At 47.8% G+C, this 21,727-nt stretch overlaps 2 protein-coding genes and 1 pseudogene across 2 annotated transcripts; 2 read left to right on the plus strand and 1 right to left on the minus strand.

Moving 5' to 3' along the window:
• Window positions 1–928: 928 nt before the first annotated feature.
• On the plus strand, window positions 929–4,002 carry LOC133898430 (polyphenol oxidase I, chloroplastic-like). Its single transcript, XM_062339121.1, has 2 exons — window positions 929–1,904; window positions 2,788–4,002. The coding sequence occupies exons 1-2, from the start codon at window positions 999–1,001 to the stop codon at window positions 3,784–3,786; spliced, it is 1,905 nt and encodes a 634-aa protein (XP_062195105.1). The 5' UTR covers window positions 929–998; the 3' UTR covers window positions 3,787–4,002.
• A 716-nt stretch (window positions 4,003–4,718) lies between these two features.
• On the minus strand, window positions 4,719–10,183 carry LOC133899478 (E3 ubiquitin-protein ligase ORTHRUS 2-like). Its single transcript, XM_062340459.1, has 9 exons — window positions 9,749–10,183; window positions 6,948–7,480; window positions 6,727–6,852; window positions 6,333–6,432; window positions 6,183–6,202; window positions 5,930–6,032; window positions 5,724–5,862; window positions 5,384–5,598; window positions 4,719–5,306 (listed from the first exon to the last, which is right to left on the minus strand). Exons 1-9 carry the CDS (start codon window positions 10,181–10,183, stop codon window positions 4,719–4,721), a joined length of 2,259 nt encoding a protein of 752 aa, XP_062196443.1.
• A 2,625-nt stretch (window positions 10,184–12,808) lies between these two features.
• Window positions 12,809–21,314, plus strand: LOC133899479 ((+)-larreatricin hydroxylase, chloroplastic-like; annotated as a pseudogene).
• Window positions 21,315–21,727: the final 413 nt, after the last annotated feature.

Consider the following 21,727-nt stretch of genomic DNA (forward strand, 5'->3'; position numbering starts at 1 on the left):
ATTATCAGTGCCGAGTAATCAATGTCAGGTCCAAAACTGATACTGATGAGGTTTTGGAACCGACACTGATGAGGTTTTGGAACCGACACTGATGAGATTTTAGAACTGACATTGTTCATCTGTTTTATAGTAGTAGAAAATCCCAATACCTATTCAAGGTGTAATAGTTATCAGAAAGCAAAGTACTTCGGCTGAGATGAAGGGGCTGGTGGAATTAATGGGTCACCTCATTTAATCCTCCCATCAGTTACAAGGAGATGAAGCACTTCAGCTTCCTGCTCGCGCCTATATAAGGACGAGTGTTGCACATAGAGAAAATTTGGTTTTTCTCTCTTATTTCACTATTTTGCTGCTACTACACATACTTCATCATATCTGCTTCGTCATGCATCGGAGTTAGAGAGACCAGGCCTCTGGAACCCCATATTTGAGATCCAACTGCTCATGTTCATCTCCGTCTCTTCGTGCACGGCTTCATACATCTACTTCATCTACACCAACCATGCAGTGTGCGGCTATATCTTCTATAGCAAGCGAACGACTACGTCATGGTAGACATCACCAACAGTACCACTGAAGTCAACAATAGTACCACTATGACCTTTCCTACAAACATCACATATGTTTTGCAAATGCTTCTATTCGTGCTTTGTTTTGATCATGTCTTGGAAACTAGCACGTTTAAACTGTTGGGGAATATTTTGGTGAATGGTTCATAATCTGTTTAGAGATATTCTGATGTTTAAGTGTATTAGCATGTCTAGTTTGTGTAGAGTATCTATTTGATCAACCTTATTAGAAAAATATTCATGTCATATCTAATATTTTTCTAAATTAGTTCAATTCGGAAATTGGTTAATATTTCAACAATCGATTTGGAACGGCCAAAAGCAGCTTCTGCCATAGATCCACAGTATATACTGCGGCAACCATAGGCCTTCCCGACACGGCACAATCCATAGGGATACACCCCGCATCGCATACACGTGCACGGCGGCATGGCGAGCGCCAGCGCCACCCTCCTCGTCCCCGCGACCTCCGCCGCCTTGACGGCGCCCCCTGCATGCCCGTCCAATCACTCCAAGAAGACCGCCACCGCCCGCGGGCGCCGCAGCCTGTCGTGCAGGGCCACCGGTGGGAGGGGCGCCGACGAGGGGCTCCTCTGGCTCCCCCGCCGAGACGTGCTCGCCGGTCTGACCGGCGTCACCGCCGGGATCGCCGTGCACCCGGACCTTGCGGCCGCCGCCCTCCAGGCGGAGCTTGAGGAGAGCTGCCGCAGAGGCGAGAAGGTCACGGACAGGCTCCTGGAGTGCACCGACAGTGGCCTCCCGTGCCCGCCGTCGTCGCGCGGAGTCCAAATCGTCGACTTCACGCCGGCGGGCGAGGCGAAGCGCGTGCGCCGGCCGGTGCATCTCCTCGACAAGGAATATGCCGAAAAGTACAAGGAGGCCGTCGCAAGGATGAAGGCGCTCCCGGGCTCCAACCCGTGCAGCTTCACGAGCCAGGCGGCCATCCACGAGGCCTACTGCGACGGGCACTACCGGTTCGACCCGACGGAGAAGAACCGGCCGTTCGACGTGCACTTCTCGTGGATCTTCGCGCCGTGGCACCGCATGTACATCTACTTCTACGAGCGCATACTCCGCGGCCTCATCGGCGACGACACCTTCGCGCTGCCGTACTGGAACTGGGACGCGCCGGCCGGCATGGCGCTGCCGGCCATCTTCAAGGACAGGGACTCGCCGCTGTACGACCCCAACCGCAACCAGGCGCACCTCGACGCCTTGGTGGACCTCGATTTCATCAACTCCCGCGGCAAGCCCATCCCTTTCGACAAGAATCTAGCAGCTCAGCCCGCGTACGACGAAGCTGTGAATAAAAACCTTAGCACCATATACCAACAGGTAACTCCATCCGTTCTTAAACACTTGAAAATAATTATGTTTTTAATAAATTTTACTTCCAAAACATTTGGAAAAGGTTGCGGTATATGTCCACTTTTCCAAGAACAAAAAAGTTCACGATTGGAATTCATAGATAAACAAAATATGTTTGAAATAGGGGTGGTATGTACCAGGGTTTACATTATTTATTCGTTGTTTTAAAGAAGGGTGTTGCTATCATTCAGGCATTGAAAATGCCGCTTTCCTTAGTCAACGAAGCTCAGCCATCGACTTGTGATCCGATGGATATCGTCTTATTTTTTTTCTCCTACTTGCACAACTGTTCCACTTTTCCACATCGACAATACAACATTCCTCCACCCCACCTGCCTCCTCTCATTGACGATAGCGTCCCCACCACGGGATCCGCACCAACTATCCCCACGTCCCCACGTGCTAACCAGGCTCCGCCGGGCCACATCCTTACCTCTCCTGCCATAGACACTGCCCACCGGTCGTCCTCCGCCACCCATATCAAACAGCGTCCATGCCGCCTCATCGCCTCACCTCCGCTCTCGTCTCCTCCACTGGATCGCCCTGCCACCCACCGACATCTCTCTAAGTCGCCGCCACCAACAATGGAGCCCTAACCCATCTCTATCCCTGTGTTCACACCATCATATGAAGAACAGCGCAAAATCAGGCGTGTGAACTTGGGAAGCTTGTTTAAAGAAAGATACATGATCCAGCCGATAAGACTGATTATCGGCGGTTTTGGGAAAATTTTGGCTGAAACGGTCAAATCAAATTCAAAACGCTCAGTTGTAGTATAGAAAATATGTTTGAAATACCTCTTAATTTTCAGTTTCGCTATTCGTCAAACGTTTGATTTGCCTCGGTGTAGCAAATTCGGAGCGGCAAGGGCGCGCGGTGTTTCCTCGGCGACAAGCTCTGCAGCGCCACCAGCCTCAGGGTTAAGGAAACAAACGATCGCTCAAAGAGGAGGCAGGACTCGAGCTCGAAGCTCAAAAGAGGCAACACCTCCGGCTCGCTGGAGCGGATGGCGCACTCCGCCGTGCACGTCTGGATCGGCAGGTCGAAGGCGGACCAGGGGACGTGCGCGGCGGGGCACGACGGCAAGCCGCACTGCAGCAACGACATGGGCTTCCTCGGCTCGGCGGGGCGCGACCCCGTCTTCTACTCGCACCACTCCAACGTCGACCGCATGTGGCACCTCTGGGCCACCAAGCTCGGCGGCACCGGCGGCTTCGACGACCCGGAGTGGCTCGACACCAGCTTCGTCTTCTACGACTACTTCGACGAGGCGAAGGGCGAGGAGCCGAAGCTCGTCCGCGTCAGGATCCGCGACGTCCTGGACACGCGCAACCTCGGGTACACCTACGACGCGGAGTCGGAGCAGGCTCTGCCGTGGATGAACAGGAAGCCGACCCCGCTGGTCCCCCGCGGCGGCAGCCCTTCGACGCCGGCGACGAAGCCTGCGGCGGTCTTCCCGCTGACGCTGATACCGGACCAGTTGGTGGAGGTGCCGTCTGTGCCGAGGCCGGGCAAGGACGGGGACAAACTGCAGGTGCTGGTCATCGAGGGCATCGAGTTCGACCCCACCAATGGCGCCAAGTTCGACGTGGCCATCAACCTGCCCAAGGATTTGGCCCCGAAGGTGGGGCCGCAGTACAGCGAGTACGCCGGGAGCTTCGTCAGCGTGGCGAGCTCGAGCGACACGGGCAGCGGCGGGACGCTGGAGGGGAAGCTCACCCTCGTGCTCGACGACGTGCTGGCCGACATCGGGGCCAGCGGCGACACCGTGGACGTCGTGCTCGTGCCTCGCGCGGGAGAGATCAAGATCAACCTTCCCCTGAGGATCCAGAACGATGACTTCTGCTGAATCACCGCGCGCCCTGCTGGTCATTGATGTGCCCATGCACAGTGTCGCCAGCGGGCGCCGTGGACCGCGATGATAAAATTTTAATTTCGGACAATTTTTTACTCGAATTTGAGTTTATTTTAATCAAAATTTTACTGAACGTACTTCAAGTTTACCGGCGTATACCCACACCAGGGGGTGCCGATGACGAACTGATGAAGGCCGCGTTCCTGCTCATCTAGGCCATATCGATCGCTGGAAATTAAGTGAGCCAGAGGGTGGAGCGTATGGCATGAGCTAAGTATTGGCAACTTGCTGCATGATGATTGATGTCTTTTCCACACCAGAGAAAGTTTGGTCGTCTACGTCCATCCAGCAAATAAAGATCTGTAACATGAAAATGGTACAAGAACATATATCTCCGGTATTATTGCTTTCGTACCTTACCCTAAACTTGGAAGTCTCAACCAAATTCAGAACAAAGATTTCTTTTTCCCCTTTAACTTTGCATGTCCGGAACGGGCTGCAATATATCAGGGCCAAAACGAACTCTAGTCCTCTACTTGCATGCTCGAGGACTCATCATCATTTCCAGTGAGCAGGTCATTTGATGTAGCAACCGAAAATAGTACGTCCAACGGAGCTGGTAACTTAAATAGTTTAAGCGTCTTCGATAAACAACCATCCAGGTATCCCTAGTCGGTTTCAGATTTTCCCAATAGAACTGCACGCAATCCAGTCCCCCCCCCCCCCCCCCCACCACAAAAAAAAATCCGCAAGAGTACGCAATTACTCAAACAAAGCAGACTTCCCAGTTTAAATACAACTTCCCCAAAAAACGGAGCCTTCAACGAGGTGTACCTTCTGCTTCCACACCATTAGCATCCACGCTCCCCCGCCGCCTCTTTCTACCCCCTTCAGCACCATCGGCCTCGGCACGGCTTTGATCCCCATTAATCAGCTTCAGAAGCATTCGCACAGCTCCGAGTTACCCCATGACGGCTGCTCACAACAGGACTACCATTGCCTTCACTGTCCCTGGTCCGGTGACAGGAGGGTGCAATCTCTTCCGCAGGAGCACTGGTCTTCATCCTTTTAGCACCATTTGCGACAATCTCGCCATCGCCCTTGCGCTTCTGAGGCTGCTGGCTTTCTTTGCTTTCAGCCTCCTTGGGACTCTTGATTTGTTTCACAGCGTTTTCTTCAACTAGTGCATCCACCACTTCCGTTGCACTCATCTTGATCTTCTTATCATCGTTTCCTTCCTCCTTGAATTCGACCACAATTTTGACAGAACCATCAGCATTAACTTCTGAATCATCATTGGGGCACGCAGTCTTCGTATCATCAGCACTATCTTGCTCTTCGTCATTTAAGCTGATATCATCCTCTTCCTTCGCCAAAGCACCATCATTCTCCTCCGTGTCCCCATCACCACATTCCTCATCATCATTACCACCATCCGAAGCCATCTTGGTGTCACCTTCTTCAACAGCCTTCTGTTGCAAGGATTCGATCAGGTCCATCATTTCTCGGTTGACCTGAAAGAAAAATATGACAGCATGTAAGCAACTCCACGAGCTGTAGCATGCTTCAACCATCTTATAATTAACCGTACCTGTGGATTCTCTAGAAAGTCACAGATGTCAGTCGGGCAGGAAGGGCATTTCTTCACAATCTTCTGTGCCCTTAGGGTCCGACCACCACGGCTTCTTTCCCTCATAGAGGATTTGCTATCGTATGCCCCAAGCAAACAAGTCTTGCAAAAATTATGACCACATGGGGTAGTAAGTGGTTCTTTAATCACATCCCGGCAGATAGAACAACCAAACTCTGCAGCATCAGGAAACATAAACCAATTATGAGAGAATGCTAGCGATTACTAGCAATGGTTCCAAGCAACGAACACAAAATTACAAAAGGTGCCTAAAAATAAATCAAACAGAAGAGCAAAGAACCTTTCAGCAGCCTTTCAGCCACAGATATATGAGAACGCTTTGCTACTCTGCGGATTTGCTTGCCAGTCTCAGGATCCCCAGAGAGAACAGGCTTCCTGCTGATTGGAGGAGGCACCATCCATTTCCAGCCTTCATTCTCCTATCACAATGAATATAAACCAGTCATAACATAGTCCACTAACATCGGAAGAAGCAGAGGTACATACAGCATAGTCCCATGAAGGAAGTCCTTTCCTCTCCGTTATATCAGTTGCACCTTGCAGCTCGTTTATCTTGGGCAATGGCCTTGGACGGTCACCATGATCATCACTGAAAACCAAAGCAAGAGATGTCAGCAGGAACAATGCCCCTTTTTCTTAAAATCAGCTATAGGCTAATAGTCACAAGATAAAAAAGGTATGTATTTTGTTAAACCTCGTCCAAGGAGCAGGTTCGTTGTCACAGCGTACAAAAAGATACCTGCAGACCTTGAACTTTCCCTATGGCAAAAGACAGAAAAGTATTCAATACATCTCCATATATTTATTCAATTTGTCAGCCGATAAGCAGCTGAATGGTATAAAAATATGGAGCAACATCTGTGATCTATAAACAGGAGGATGGAATTACCTGAATACCGATCTTCCTCCAGCATTTCTCAATTCTGTATATTCCATCATACCTCACACCAGATTCAGGAGCATAGGAAGAACGCTTCTCTTTGTGGGACCTATTAAGAGAACGTAGTGAAACAAAAGTTCAAAGATCGGAGGATATAAATTACCATAGATCGTCAAAATAGCAAATAATTTCAAAGATCAGAACGCTAAGACATGGATAGAGGAAGACAACAGAAGGAACATCATTAACATTGTTGAGCAGCAGTATGGCCCCATAATTAATTATATTTCCATGTCAAGAAAGCAATGATATGCAAACAACTACAGCTGACGTAGGCCACAACATCGTCTACTTGAAGGACAACATTGCACTTTCAAGTGTAAACATGGGGGAAAAAACGTACCGCACAACACGGACAGGATAACCCCTCAAGCAACTAATACGCAAAGCAGCATTCATCTTCGCAAATTTTTGATCAGAGGATTGCTCCTTGTTTGTCCGCTTGTTCCCACTTAGATCTCTCCCGCCACTGCATCATAAGCAGACATTATTTCACAGATATTTCAATAACGTGAGCATATCAGGGGGTAAATATAAGAACAGAAAGTGATTAAATTAGTGAACCTTCCGGTATAAATAAACCACTCCCCATGGTCTTCATCATCTTCATACCCTCCTGAGAGTGCTACTGACTGAGCACCATAGGTGGACTGGCCAGCAATGCCAGCTACATGAGGAAAATGAGCACCCCATTGTCTGCACTCAAGTCGGTCTTCCCATGAATCCCCAACTCGAACACCAATATTTCTTTTGGGGTCATTTTCTGCAAGAATGGGGCCAAAATGATCAGGTGCAATAGTCACAAAGATCTGGCCGCTCGAAGCATTCGCTTTTCCTGACTTCTTAGCTCTCTCAGTCGTAAATGCCTTATCAGGTCTATCATCATTCTGCATATAGTGATACGGAGCTGCTGAGCAAGCTGAGTTAGCATTCTTAGAAATCTTGGCCATCCGGATAGCTTCAACTAGTGCAGAGTTGATTCTTGGTTGCTCAGCCATTTTGGCCGGGATCTGTGCCCGACATTTCCCACACGTCCTTTTTCCATTCTGAATCCACTTTTGGAAGCATTTCAAGCAGAAGTTATGGCCACAGGGTGTCTGCAAAAGACAAAACTATATTGTGATTAGAAATGGCACCAAACAATTGTTGAATGGATGATACAGAAAACGTACCAGCGATACTATGATTACCTAGAGTAAATTATACAAAGAATACATATAGAAGTATAGAACAAAAGATCAAATAACTCCCAAAGCATAAAACATGGCATTAGTTTTAGAATGCATGGTATTGCACTAAACCAGCGGCACCAACAGAAATTATTCCATAGCTAAACTTACAAGTTACAAGCAAAAGGAAGAATGAACGTATTTCAGAAACATTTCCATCATATTAGCTCAATTTGCCAATGAAGCAAGGAATTTAACTTTGATTACATCAAAACTAGAAAGTCACAGCAGCAAAAAATCAAAGCGGATCCATGATTATTCGTTGCAAGTTTTACGGTGGAATTAATTTAAACTATGGATATTTCTAAACAGAACTGGAATTAAGCTACCTAAAAAAGTTTTGTTATCTACTGAAGGGGCTAACAATAAGTTGACAATTAAAGACCAACAAACAATAAACGGTTTGCTAACTGACGAGCAATCAACTGATTTTGCACATTTCATCCAACTTGTGAGTTTGAGTGTTGGAGGCAAAATAAACATTTACTAATGAATTATCATACTATATAAACATTACACAGATACATCCAAAGGGGTGAAACATTTGCAAATGTTATTCTGAACATAAGTTAGCAAACGCATGAGCATGCCAGCCTGTTTATTATGGAAACATAGCTAACAACATTGCCGAGCAGACAAATTTCCAAAAGATAAAGAATCACCTTAATTATTGTTGAAAGTTAGCGAAGAACGTTGTCGAGCAGTTAGCTTTCTGAAACACGGAGAGCTAGCCTATTTATTATGGAAAGTTAACAAACAACATTGTCGAGCAGCTAAATTTTCCGAAAGATTTATTATGGAAAGTTAGCCAACAACATTGCGAGCAGCTAACTTTTTCCGAAAGATGGGGAACCAGACTATTTACTATGGAAAGTTGGCAAACAAAATTGTTGAGCGGGTAACTTTTCTGAAAGATCGAGAACCGACATATTTATGCAACTAGCATTGATTGATCATCTTTTGCATACGGAAGTAACTAGTAACTTAAATCCATCTATCTCCATACTCACAGCATCTATCTAACACAATGCTCACAATGAATGGAATAAGCCTAAAAGGTCATAATGAGCAGTGCGGTACCAACTGCCAATATGTCTTTCAGTCAATCATCAAGCATTCAAAGCACAATTATGGAACTCTAATGCGAGATATAAAATAAGAAATAAAAGGCATCCTAACTCCTAAGAGGCATTGCGTTAGAGATTCTCTAGATCAGTCATTAGTTCATAACCTATGGTATAAAAAATGACAAGGGATGAAATCAGTATATATATATCCCCTAAAAGTAGCATCACCGTGACGCCATATTTATAGGAACTTCATGTTTGCAACAGACAGTATTAAGAACAAATTGAGTCTTTAAATTCAAATATCTCTTGACTTTTCTGAAGAAATGGCTGCGCCCATTGCGATTTCCATGCATACGACAAAAGGTGGCAATCCAACTATTAAAACAACACCGTGATGCAGCTTCTAATTCTGTTGTAAGCACAACTTTTAAAGCATTGAGAGCTGGAGGGACAAACAAGACTGGACCAAGAATTAAAGAGAAAAAATAGCATGATCACATATAAAAAAACGAAACTGCCCTATTGTAAGCCAAAAAGCGCGCCAATTCATTTAAGCAGTACCCAGATTATAAAACCACTGACCGCAGCTATGGCTTCAAATAAGGATTTATGTGCAAAATACAAGCAAGCTGGAATAATACAAGGTGCATTATAATAAAAGCAGTACGAACAAATCATATAACAAGTACCCAAAAAAAATATAGCATGACCATACAAGATGAATGAGCATAAAGCCGATGACCTTGAGGGAGTGGAAAACCTCGAACTAGAGCAATCGTTGGGGTTTGAAATGGTAGAACAAGAAACGATGAGGTCTAAGGGGAAAAGTGCACGAAATGCAGAAGATGATTTCATCTATGAATAGTTACCACCCATATGAAGAACCTAGCAACCATCACGTGCGTCTAGCCGTTTGGCAACATGATGTACACAGATTTGTGGAATGAATGAATCACAAGGAGACGGAATGAAGAAATCAAGGACGCATCATGCACCCGATTGGAAGGATATGGCAAGAGAGGAGAGGAGGGGAATGGGGAATAGAGGCGATCGAGGAGGGACTCACGGTGACGGGTCGGTCGGGCAGCTTCATGCAGAAGACGCAGCTGAACTTTTTGCCGACGATCTCGAGGACACCGTCGTCCCCCGTGTCGTCATCGTCGTCGTCCGCCGCGGCGGCGGGGGCGAGGAGCGCCTGGCGGCGTCGCGCCTTCTCCTGGTCGGAGAGGGTCTGGTCGGCCTCGATGGCGCGTATGGCGGCGACGAGCTCGTTCCTTCCCCCGGGTGGGGCAGCGGGTGGCGCTACGGAGGAATCGCCGCCGGAGGAGCAGTCGGGGCAGCTCCATCGGGCGGCGTCCGCGAGGGCGGGGGGTTCGGAGAGGCACGGGGAGTGCCACGGGGTGGCGCAGGTGGAGCAGCGGAGGAGTTCGACCTCCGGCAGCGGGGCGGCGGCGCGGCACGCCATGCACGCGCCGTCTCCGTCGCACGGGAGGTCGGGCATGGCGGCGGCAGGGTGGGTGGGTGAGAGAGAGCTAGGGTTCCCCTTCCCCTTGGTGGTCTAGGGTTTTGTGAGGACGGTGAATGGGGAATGTGGAGGAGGGGAAGAGAAGAAGGGTTTGATCGGTGGTTCAAAATTTTGTGTTTGCCGCTGCCCCCAAAATCCTGCCTCCCTCTACTCTCTTTTGGGGGAGATGGGAACGCGATGAATGGATCTCCCGTCCACCGAGGTTTTCGAAATTCGGACCTTCCCCTCGTCGATGATCCCGACCTTACCTGTTACCTCATCGTCGCTAGGCTAGAGTTTCGTTTAGCCTCGCATCTTAAGTACAGTAGATATTTGATGATGGTGTAATAGCATGTTTCTCGTCGACACCCAGACATGGTGTCGACATGGATGATGCATGATCGGCGATGTTGACACGACGATTGCTAGATAAGTGTTTTGCCGGTCATCTTGCTCCCGAACGAGGGAGCAAGAAATATTATTTTGCTCTTCCAGTATCACAGAATTTCATGGGTCTATATTAGTCCCGAGTCGATACTGGATCCCAGATATCGGATGTTAGTTGTTTATTTTTTCACTGGGTGTGTTGGGGGAGTGGCCTAATAGCCTAGGGTTATGTCCATACAGAAAGTCAGCCCAATTGTTTATAATGGTACAAGATGATATCGGATGTTAGTTGTTTCCCTTTCTATTGGGAGTGTTGAGGGAGTGATCCTGTAACATCCTAAGTTTTAAAATATATTAATTAATTATAAATTTTATTTTCAGTTAAAATTTTTATGATTAATTAAGTTAATTAAAGTTAAGAAAGTATGTGTCTGTATATGGGTGTATATATACCAGTATATATACATATATATATATATATTAAGTGTACTAAATCGAATAGGTGTTCCAAAGTGCACTAGAATAAATTTTAAAATAATCCATGTATTAAATTGTTTCATCTATATTGGTTTGGAATCTTTATGATTCTTTGTGTGGAGATTTAAAATCGAATGTTTCTCAATTTCAAATCTACTCTTAGATTCTATTCAACTCAAATCTAATTTGAATTCAAATCATCTTTAGAATCTCAAGATCCAAATCCAAATCATAGTTCAAATATGTTCAAATGAGTTGATCCTAATCCAAAATCAAACTAAATTCAAATACTCCGTTTGAATTTATTTCAAACTCCTCCTCATTTTTTTCCCTTTCTTTTCCTTCTTTTCTTCCATTTCTCCTCAGGCTGGATTTCCCCCTCTCCTTCTTCTCTTGCGGCCCAGCCAGCCTGGCCTTCTTTCCCCCTCTCCTTCTTCCCGCGCAGCCCGGCCTTCTTTTCCTCCCTTCTCCCTCCCTCGCCCACGCGCGCTCGGCCCCACTTCCCCGCGCACTCTCTCTGCCCAGCTCGCACCGTGCCGCACCGGTTTGCTCCCCCACATTCACCCATGCCGGTGCGCACTCGACTATCCAGGTGTCCGCCATCCACCGCTGCTCGTACGCACCCTTCCTCCCTCTCCTCCAGCGCGACCCAGTGCCACGCCTTGCTGTCTCTCGCCACCGCGTCGGCCGGTGAGCCACTTGCCTCTCTCGCCCATCCCGTCGCGCGCTCTCTCCCTTCCCCCTCTCTCAGCTCTCTCTCTCTCTCTCTCTCTCTCTCTCTCTCTCTCTCTCTCTCTCTCTCTCTCTCTCTCTCTCTCTCTCTCCTGCAACCCAAAGGCTCTAGCGCCCGTGACTTTCGTGACCGGGCATGCGCGTGGACGACGCATAGCATCCATGCCCCGAGAAAATGGTGGGCGCCGCCCTGCCACCTCGACACCACGCCTATTGCCCATGTCATCGATGTCACGAGGCGCACCGTCTCTCTCTGTTCACCTCTCTCCCCTCTTCCATCTATAAATAGCGCACCTGGCTCCTTCTCCTCCCCCTTTTCCCATTTCACCGCCGCCACGCCCATTCTCTCCACCACAGCTTCGCCATCACCGAGCCGCCGTCGACGTGCTGTCGAGGAGCTCTAGGAGTTTGACGCCATCCCTGTGCTGTCGCTCGTCCGCCAAAGGCCCGACGGGAGCCTGTCAGCACCGGTAGACGAGCCGCTCTGCCGCCACCGCTCCGTCACACCGTCGGCCGTCATCCAGCTTCTCGTCGGTCTTGAGCTCGGTGAGCATCCCCGTCCCCTCATAAACCCTCCTAGGTAGCGAATCATCATCCCCGTGCTTTCTTCTCGCGCGTAGCCACGTGCATCCGTGCTATTTAGCTTCACCACTATGCTATTCCTTACCGCCGCCATGCTTGGCCTCTATATGTGGTCCGGTCATCATGGTGAGTAGTCAGGGAGCCCTTGGCTCCTTTTTATTGCAAGAAGAACACGCGTAGACTAGGGGAGGTGCTACCCAATTTTCTCATGCCACTGTCATCCGCTCTTGCTACCGTCTGGTACCGCTCCAGTCCCGGGCCACCGTCAATGTGCCCCTAGCCGAGTTTCCCATCGCGCGTAGATGCCCGATGTTAGCTTCCCATCATGGAACTCTGGCAGGAGCGCGTTCTTGGCGAGTTCATCGGTGCAACTCTACCGAATCCCTCGCCGCCAGCATGGTTTTCTCCCTGTCACCACTCTGCTTGGCTCGTGCGCCTACGCGCATGTGGACCGGCCGCAGATTGTGGCTCAGCCTGCTCGAGTGGGCCACGGCTCAGCCAAGTGCGCCGCTGGCCAAGCAAGCTGGCCCAACAGCTAAAGGCCGCGTCCCAGTGAGCCGACCCAGCTCTGCAGCCCGTTAAGCCAGCACTGTGTAGCCTGGCACTGTGCAGCCTAAGCCCGACCCACCCCATCCTGGCCCAGACCTGGTCAATTCGAGCCTATCTTGGCCCAGCTAGTACTATTTATATGGGCCCCTCGTGTTACTGTTTGTATGGGCCTAGACTAATGTTCAAAGGATCCCACCCGTGGGCCCACTCATGAATAATGCAATTTCCTAATTTCTAATTTAATTTTGATTAAATCTTCTGGGAGTAATAATTTCTCCATTCTGGCTCCGATTTTGATGATTCTTTCGCTGAAATTCATCTAAATTCAAGATCTACCCATCTATCCCAGTGTGATGTCCATTAGGGAGAATTTGGTTTTCTATTTGGTGTTAAATTGGTTCTTCTCTAGTATAGCATGTTATTGATCGTAGTTGATTGCAGATCCGCTAGAATTCTACGAGTGCAGTGCGGGAAGCGTCAGGAGTGAGGAGGATCCTGACTACAACCAGGAATTCGAAGAACTCTGGAGAAGGCAAGTCATATCTACTTGATCATATTGAACCTATTTTTTCAACTAATCTATATGATCAACTAAAACTAGACTTATATCGTATGTGCTATGTATTGCGCTTTTACAAACTGTTTGTAGTAGTTAATCATATTAAACACTTGCCATGCCGTAAATGTTATCATCTAAGGTACATATCACCCTAAGATTATCTGTTGTTATCTATATTAATGATAGACGACGCCTTGATATCTAGCATTCTTAGGATAAATACGTCTTCTTGGAGACATCGCTTTTAAAACATCTCTCATCGGAGATAAGATTTACTGTTATCAATGATAACTCATATACCATTGATCCTTGATGGTTATGAATTCTGCGATGGTTGTGAAATCCTTGATGCCATGTGAGATATGGTGGAAGATGTGTAAAATTGGGTGAAAACTGCTTTGGCAGGGTCTAGTAGAGTAGTACTCTTGACGATGATGCTCTTGGGAGTTTGAGTTACCTTTGTGGTATTCATTGTTGGAAGATACTTGGCCTAACCGTTTAAGGACCGAGTTATTTCGCGGCCATGCTTTAGCAACCCTGTGCAACCATGCGCTCTGAATGGACAGGACTTGGCTTTGCTTCACTGGACTGAGTAGGGCATCATACTAGGAGGCTGAGAGCAGCAAGCAGTCAAGTGGTCATATGTCCCTATGTTTGGAGGTTGCTAGTACTGGCCTAGGCTTAACAAGGGACTGACCTTCAGTACATGAACTCTGGTATTTGAGGGTAAATCTCGTAGAAAAGCTCAGCAGGAAAGGTGATTGAAGTGTCTCGATATGATTCGCTCCTTCGCTTGCAATTGTTGGAGGCTGAGCATATCGCGTGTGGTAAAGCTGTACAACCTATGCAGAGTGTAAATCTATTCGAATAGCACTACTACGAAAATATGCTTATATGCCGGCCCATCACTGCTGGTTCGTATCATGGACTGGCATTAAAAGGTCATTCGAAAAGAACCGGCAGTGAAAATCCACTATCATTGCCGTATCTAGCCACGAGCGTAGGGTTCCTCCGGTGCAAAAAATATTTTTTTTCAATTTTTCCAACCCAAAAAAGATCGATTCGACGCCTGACTATCACTGTCGGCTGAAACCTTATCACTACCAGCTAAAGCCTTCAATCGGCAGTGATAACTCCTTCACTGTCGGTCCCCGAATGATAGTTGGGGACTATCACTACTTGTTGCCCACCGCCGGCTCTAGAACCGGCAGTGAAACCCCTTTATGGGTCGACAATGAAGGTTTTTTTTAAGTAGTGTAGTCGTATCCACGGTCAAGGACATGCGAAGATAAAACCTTTTTGACTAGACTTCAGGTGCGTGTGTTTTGAAGAGTGAGTGTGTGGACTAGATGTTCGTGTGATGAGGTTCCTGGCTCAATTTGCCAGACGTTGTGTGGAACTAGAGGTACACCGGATGAGATGATAGAGGCTGCGGAGTGAGGCGTAGACCTCTCAGGACCGAGAAACCCCAAGATATAGCTTGTTACCTGGTTTTGAACTCTTTAAATTATTTTAAAGTCAATCATAGATGATGCAATTGGATACCTGCATAAACTACTTTACGCTTAAAACTAAACCGTAAAGTCTTATCCTTGAATTACTCCTTTATACATCTATCAAACACCTTGAAGTAATATAGAGTTTGCTGGGTACCTTCCGTACTCACTCTTGCTGTCATTCAGATGAGGAAGTCAATGCCAACTTCATCGGAGGTGAAAGCGGGGATGAATAGTAGTCTTAGAAGTCACATTCGTATCCTAAACTGCTTGTGGCTTGAGCTTTTGCTTTCCTCTGTGTTTTGTTGGTCTCTCGGTCAGGTTTATTTGTAATGTACAGTATGAGTTGTAACCTTTTGTACTCTTAACCATAATACTTATGTACGAAATTTAACTGTGATATTACAATTGCTACTGTATATATCATATACTTGATCAGAAACTAATACATGATGCACATAAAATCTCAAGATTGGAGTCCTATAGACCCAATAGCCTAAGGTTAGACCCATATAGAAAGTTAGTCCAAACATTGATAATAGCACAAGTAGTAATTCTTATATGCCGCCAAAGCTAATAGGAGGATTTATTGTTAGGTTTCTTACACCAACAGTGAGAAAAGTGTACGTAGAGGATGGATTCTGCTAAAATGAATGGTGCCCATTTCCTTATCCATTATAAGATGTGGATTTAAGTCATAGATTATTTTGCTTCCTCTTTTGAATAAATTCATAGATGGTTCCAGGTTTGCACTCGCGTCTAGAATATTGGCGTATATTAGAGGTGTTTTCTTCGTAGCACAAGATCAATCTGCTCAACATGAAATTGTTATCGCATAGTGTATAATGTTGAGGAGCCAGTGGTCAAGCTTCGGGATTTATGTTCTTCTCTTCTTCTTTTGTTGTCGTATGGCTATAGCCTATCTCGTCTGCTTTTCCTACTCTAAATTCTTTGAATAAAATGATTTTCTAGCGAAATTGGTTTTGTGACTGAAAGTAATTTTATAGTGATTGTTTAGAATATACTCTATAAGGAAGTGATTTAGTGAGGAAGTGAATCACGAAAGCTATTTTTTTTAGCTTTCAGCATTAAGTTTATTCCACAGAATCACTATAAGAATTAAAAACTACAAACTACCATTTGGTAGATCTCTTACTGATCTCACTTTGAAAATTAATCTAGAGCTCTACCAAATAGGCCCTAACTTCAGCTTCCTCCTCATGTGAGTCGCCTTGTGATTTTTTTCGATGGGCGTGTTGTGTTGCGTCGTGTGTGTGCTCTTTAGCGTCCATGCTTTTGCGGTAAAGGGTGTATATTTATAGAAGGCACCACATAATCCAATATACATTGAGATTAGTGCACTGCATGTCTGATCGTATATCGGGCGGTAGTGAAGTGGTACTGGGGTCTCCCACTAGTGGAAGAAAATCCACTTTCAGGTCCCCATGGTTGGTTTTATTTTTCAGCCTTAATAATGTGCATAAGTTATAGTATCTAAACTCACATCACATTCAATACATACTCACACCTACACACACTTCTAGATCTATAATCTATACACACACGCTTTATCAAACAAATCCATTAAGCCTTTGGCTCCGTAAGCGGTGGGCACGTTGTACTCATATTGCGATCCATAAATGCTTGATGCTCTCCGAAAGAAATCCATTTGGAAATAAATCCCTCCCCTCTGTAAGGGTGTGTGAGAGTTGGGCATCCAACATACACTACACCAAAACATGTCAATAATGTCGGTTCCAAAATTTTACCAGTGCTGGTTGCGTAAGCGAAACTGATAGTCGAAGGACTAGCAGTATCGACTTTACAACCGATATTGATAAGGTTTTTTAGAAAACAGAAAAGGAAAAAGGCCAAGCAAATGAGTCGACTCGATGCATTGAGCCGAGCCCGCTACTAGCCCCACATGATGAAGCTCATCGTCACCGCTGGGCCCCAGTAGCTGTTGATCCGATGCCTCTGCTCACCGAGGATGCTGTCGCTACAGAAACAAGCTAGTCGGTGATAAGGGTAAGGAAAACACAGGGCACGGATACCGTCGCCACAGAAACATAGGCTGGCGCCACGCTACCGCCGCCATAGAAATGAGCCAAACAATGATGAGGGCAAGGAAAACACAGGGCACGAAAGATGCCACCACAGAAACATAGGCCACCGCCATATAAATGAGTAGTGCGGGGCACGAAGGCCACCATAGAAGCACAGGACACCGCCACATAAACGAGCCAGACAACCTCATCCATCCGCTCACCACCACCTGCTACCTCTTGCTCCCCGATGCTATTGGTGCATGGATCTCCGACCCTAGCAAGATCCATGGATGGATCCGTCGGATCCCGTCGTGGATCTCGCAAAGGGAGGAGGAGTTGCTGGAGGAGGAGGATAGAGAGAAGAGGTGAGGGAGAGATGGCCAGACAGAATCGAATGCACAAGGGAAGAGATAAGGCCGAGTCGTGAACGGACGTGAGGTGAGCTAGAAATCGATTCAATCAAAATTTCAGGTCCGATCCTCCTATCGGTGCTAGTTCAAATTAAAAACTGGTACTTATAGTATTTCGGATCCGATCCTCCTAACCGGTTATTTTATAAAAACCAATATTGATACTGATTTTGTTATAAACCGACATTAATAATTACATCAATATCGGTTCTAATCTAACCGATACTAATAACGTGACATGAATAGCTAATTATGTTGCGGTGGCTCAACCCTGCCTCTCGCAACCAGCGAGCGAACCACCGAGCTCAAAGCTCGTTCGCCCCAAGGGTGGTTTGGATTGAGACATGGCCTGTAAGGATAGACTTACATGTGGGGTCTACTATCTTTTATTCAATTTTCACGAGTTTTGAGTGATCGAAAATTTATAAAAAAAGAGAGCAGCTCACCGAATCCTGAAGCGACACCTGTTTTGCTTGGGATCAAGCGACATAGCCAGCTGTCGATCCAGTATTTATAAGGTGACTGGCAAGGCAGCCATACATCTTACCCAGTAACCACATCCACGTGGCTTATCATCACGATTACAGATGTAAGTTTGTATCTAATTAGTAGTTATGAGTCGCTACTTAGCTTATTTTTTAACTTAATTAGATAAAAATGAATCTTAAATTTATCTTTTGAGTTTTAGATCCAAACTAATAACCCAAAATATACGAAACTTGCGTAGCTAATCACGACGCAAGGCGTGCTCGCCGGTCTGACGGGCGTCTGAACCGCCACTGGCCCCGGCGCGTACCCCGACCTTGTAGGCGCCAGTGATGGCCCGGAGGTCTGCTCCAGGGGAGAAACGGTCACGGACGCTCATCGCGTGCCAAGGTACGTCCAGGAGACGGGCTACCCGTGACCCCGACGTCGCCCTCCGTCGTCGATTTCACGCCGCCGGCCGGCCCCGTGCGCGTGCGGCGGCCGGCTCATCTCCTCGACCGGAAGGACGTGGAGAAGTACAGGCTGGCCCTCGCGGTGATGAAGGCGCTCCCGGACTCGGACCCGCGCAGCTTCAAGAGCCAGTCGGCCATCCACGAGGCCCACTGCGACGGGCACTGCCGGTACGACCTGGCGGCGAAGGACGCGCCATTCGGCGTGCACTTCTCGTGGATCTTCAAGCCCTAGCACCGCATGTACATCTACTTCTACGAGCGCATCCTCGGCGGCCTCATCGGCGACGACGCCTTCGAGCTGCCGTACTGGAACTGGGACGCGCCGGCCGGGGTGTCACTGCCGGCCATCTTCAAGGACAGGGACTCGCCGCTGTACGACGCCAACCGCAAACCGGCGCACCTAGACGCCGTGGTGGACCTCGACTTCATCAACAACCGCGGCAAGGCGAAGTCCCGCTGAAAATAATTATAGCACTTTCAGATCTTATTTAATTTAATTTCTAATATAACGTGTACAAGAATATATACAGATAATTAATTATCGACTAGCTTGGACGAGCCCCGACAAGACTCGTGTACAATCAACTAGAATTCGTAGGTGCAAGCCGGCGTAACGGGATAAAGTAGTCTACATGCGATAACATAACAGAGAGAAATTGACAAAATCCTAATTACGAATATGCAACTTGCATCTTACCTTTGTGCGGCGATTGACATATATATATATATATATATATATACATATATACATATGTATATATACATATATGTATATACATATATATGTTATATGTATATATACATATACATATATATATAGCGCGATTGAGATGTATCACGATCGAAGTCTTGACCGACACAATTTTTATATATTTATCCATTTGACCACACAGCAAAAAGGAATAAAATCGCAAAAGAAAGCTAGACATGCGTAAGCAATTAGACTCGATTTTGACGGACCATTCATGCAGGTGTCGTGCGCCCGCGCCCTCCGCCCTGCCCCACTCCGATCACGGCCCGGTGAGACGAGCTAGTGCATGTGTTTTTCTAATCCTCTTATCTACACATGTTAAGTGGGTGGAGAAGAGAAACTCTTTTAAGTTAGTCTACATCCACATCTGCTAGCAAAATTTAAGTTAGTGGGACTAAAGAAATACATCTTCTTCACATGATTAGACTTTTAAATTTATTTATAATTATATAAATAGAATAGGCTAAACCTATATATTCTAATAAGCCCATCTCTTTCAATCCCAAAACGGTTCAGAATAACCTTTCCACCCTATACGTTCAGGTAATAAAACATTGGGCGTGTACGATATGAAAACGCTATTGCTAAACTTTATTCAGTTAAAGTAGAGACATCTCTCACCCGATTTTTTTCTCCTCGCTCTTTATCCGTTTTCTCCCTCTCCGGCAAGCTTCGGCCGCCTTCTCCGCCTTCGATGAGCTCTTCTTCTGTAGCTTCGGCGAACTCTGATGATCCTTTAGGGTTAGGGTTTTGGGTTTTAGGGTTTTAGGGTCGAAGTTGGGGGTCTCTAGGCTTAGAAAAAGGTGTTTGGGAGGGAGGCCGGCCTGGCGGAGGAGATGATTGGTGGGCGGTGCAGCGAGGGCACCACCGGCCAGGGTGATGGAGGACGCCCGGTGGGGAGGATCGGCTGTGAGGGTGTCAAAACAAGAGAGGTTAGTGAGGGAGCAAGCAATAGGAGCGGATCCGACGGCGGGGAGCCATCGGACACACGGCATGAGGGTGGGGCAGGGGTAAGGGAGCAGGTGGCTGGTTAGATCGGTCGGAGGAGGAAGAAAGTGGCCGAGGGAGGAAGAAAATGGTTGGTGAGATCGGACGGTCCATAAATCGAGTAAGAATTGGATCAGATTTATCCAGGTAAGAGCTAGACATGCCCATATGAAAAATCAAAATTTGAGCTTCGAATTGTATCTTACAAGTGTATTTACGCTTGACCCTGCACTTGATCGTCTTGGATCATCAGATGATGCGGAGCAGCGAGACGCGCTATTTCCTCGGCGACAAGTTCTGCACCGAGTCGCTGGGGACGGTCGGGTCAGGTACCTCCGGCACGCTGGAGAGCATGGCGCACACCGCCGTGCACATCTGGGCGGGCAGCCCGGCGAGCTGCACGCCCGAGCAGACGGCAAGCCGCACTGCAACGCGACATGGGTTTCCTCGGAGCGGCGGCGCGCGACCCCGTCTTCTACTCGCACCACGCCAACGTCGACCGTATGTGGCGCCTATATATGGGCCACCGAGCTCGGCGGCAGCAACTTCGACGACCCGGAGTGGCTCAACACCACCTTCGTCTTCTACGACGAGAAACCGGAGCTTGTCCGCGTCAGGATCCGCAACGTCCTCGACGCGTCCGCGCTCCAGTACAGCTACCGAGCTACGACGAGCGGGAGCCGCTGCAGTGGGTGGACTCCAGGCCGACCCCGGCCGCTACTGAGCCCCCACGCCGCCGCCGCCGCCGCCGCCAGTCTCAGGCTCACGCGCATTTGCGGCGCCGGCGCCGACCTTCCCGCTGATCCTGACGGAAGGCCGGAGCGTGGAGGTGCCGTCCGTGCGCAGGTCGCGCGCGCAGAGCAGGGCCGCCCGCAAGGAGCTGGGCACCGTCCTGGTCTTCGACGGCATCGAGTTCGACCCCAGCAAGGGCGCCAGGTTCGACGTGGCCATCAACGTGCCGCCGGAGCTGGCCGCCGGTGTGGGGCCGCAGTACAGCGAGTAAGCCGGGACCTTCGCCACCCTGCCGCGCGGCGGCGATAGGGCCGGCGAGACGCTGGTCGTGGCGCTCGCGCTCCCGCTGGACGAGGTGCTGGCCGGCATAGGGTCGGCGGCGGGGATGGTGCCGTCAAGCGTCACGTCGTTATCGTGCCGCACACCCAAGGGAAGATCAAGATCAACAGCCCGCCCAGGATGGAGCTCAGGGAGCGCTGAAACAATGCCCTACTGGTAGCTAGAGAAGTCATGCATGGATCAGATCATCCGATGGCTGATGCATGCGTGCTTGGCGGCGCTAATTATAATCAGTCTTAATTACATTCGGCGCTACTACTTGGCTAGTTACAAAATAATAAAGGCAAGCTTCGCTGATTTTCAATCACCTAAAAAAATTGTATCTTATAAATAAAAAATTGTATCTCAGTCATCATGTGTCAACTCCAGTCCGAATTATGTAAGTTCATGACTCTTTATATGCGTAGGTTTTATATCTATATTTATTTAGAATTTATGATTATCTTAGTATGTGTAGACTTTATTGCATTGACACGATCTTCTTTCATATCATAGCATGTATTGATTGGTTGCTAAGTGTGTTATAAATTTGTTTCTAGCGTATTTAGCTTTTC

This window comes from Phragmites australis, chromosome 18 (genome assembly GCF_958298935.1).
Source record: "Phragmites australis chromosome 18, lpPhrAust1.1, whole genome shotgun sequence".
Lineage (NCBI taxonomy): Eukaryota > Viridiplantae > Streptophyta > Magnoliopsida > Poales > Poaceae > Phragmites > Phragmites australis.

Coding starts and splice junctions, on each gene's coding strand:
- LOC133899478 (XM_062340459.1), bottom strand. CDS start 10,183: ATGCCCGACCTCCCGTGCGACGGAGACGGCGCGTGCATGGCGTGCCGC. Junction 5,863..5,929: donor TTCCTTCATGGGACTATGCT/GTATGTACCTCT, acceptor TCATTGTGATAG/GAGAATGAAGGCTGGAAATG. Junction 5,307..5,383: donor ACTTTCTAGAGAATCCACAG/GTACGGTTAATT, acceptor TTTTTCTTTCAG/GTCAACCGAGAAATGATGGA.
- LOC133898430 (XM_062339121.1), top strand. CDS start 999: ATGGCGAGCGCCAGCGCCACCCTCCTCGTCCCCGCGACCTCCGCCGCC. Junction 1,905..2,787: donor TTAGCACCATATACCAACAG/GTAACTCCATCC, acceptor GCCTCGGTGTAG/CAAATTCGGAGCGGCAAGGG.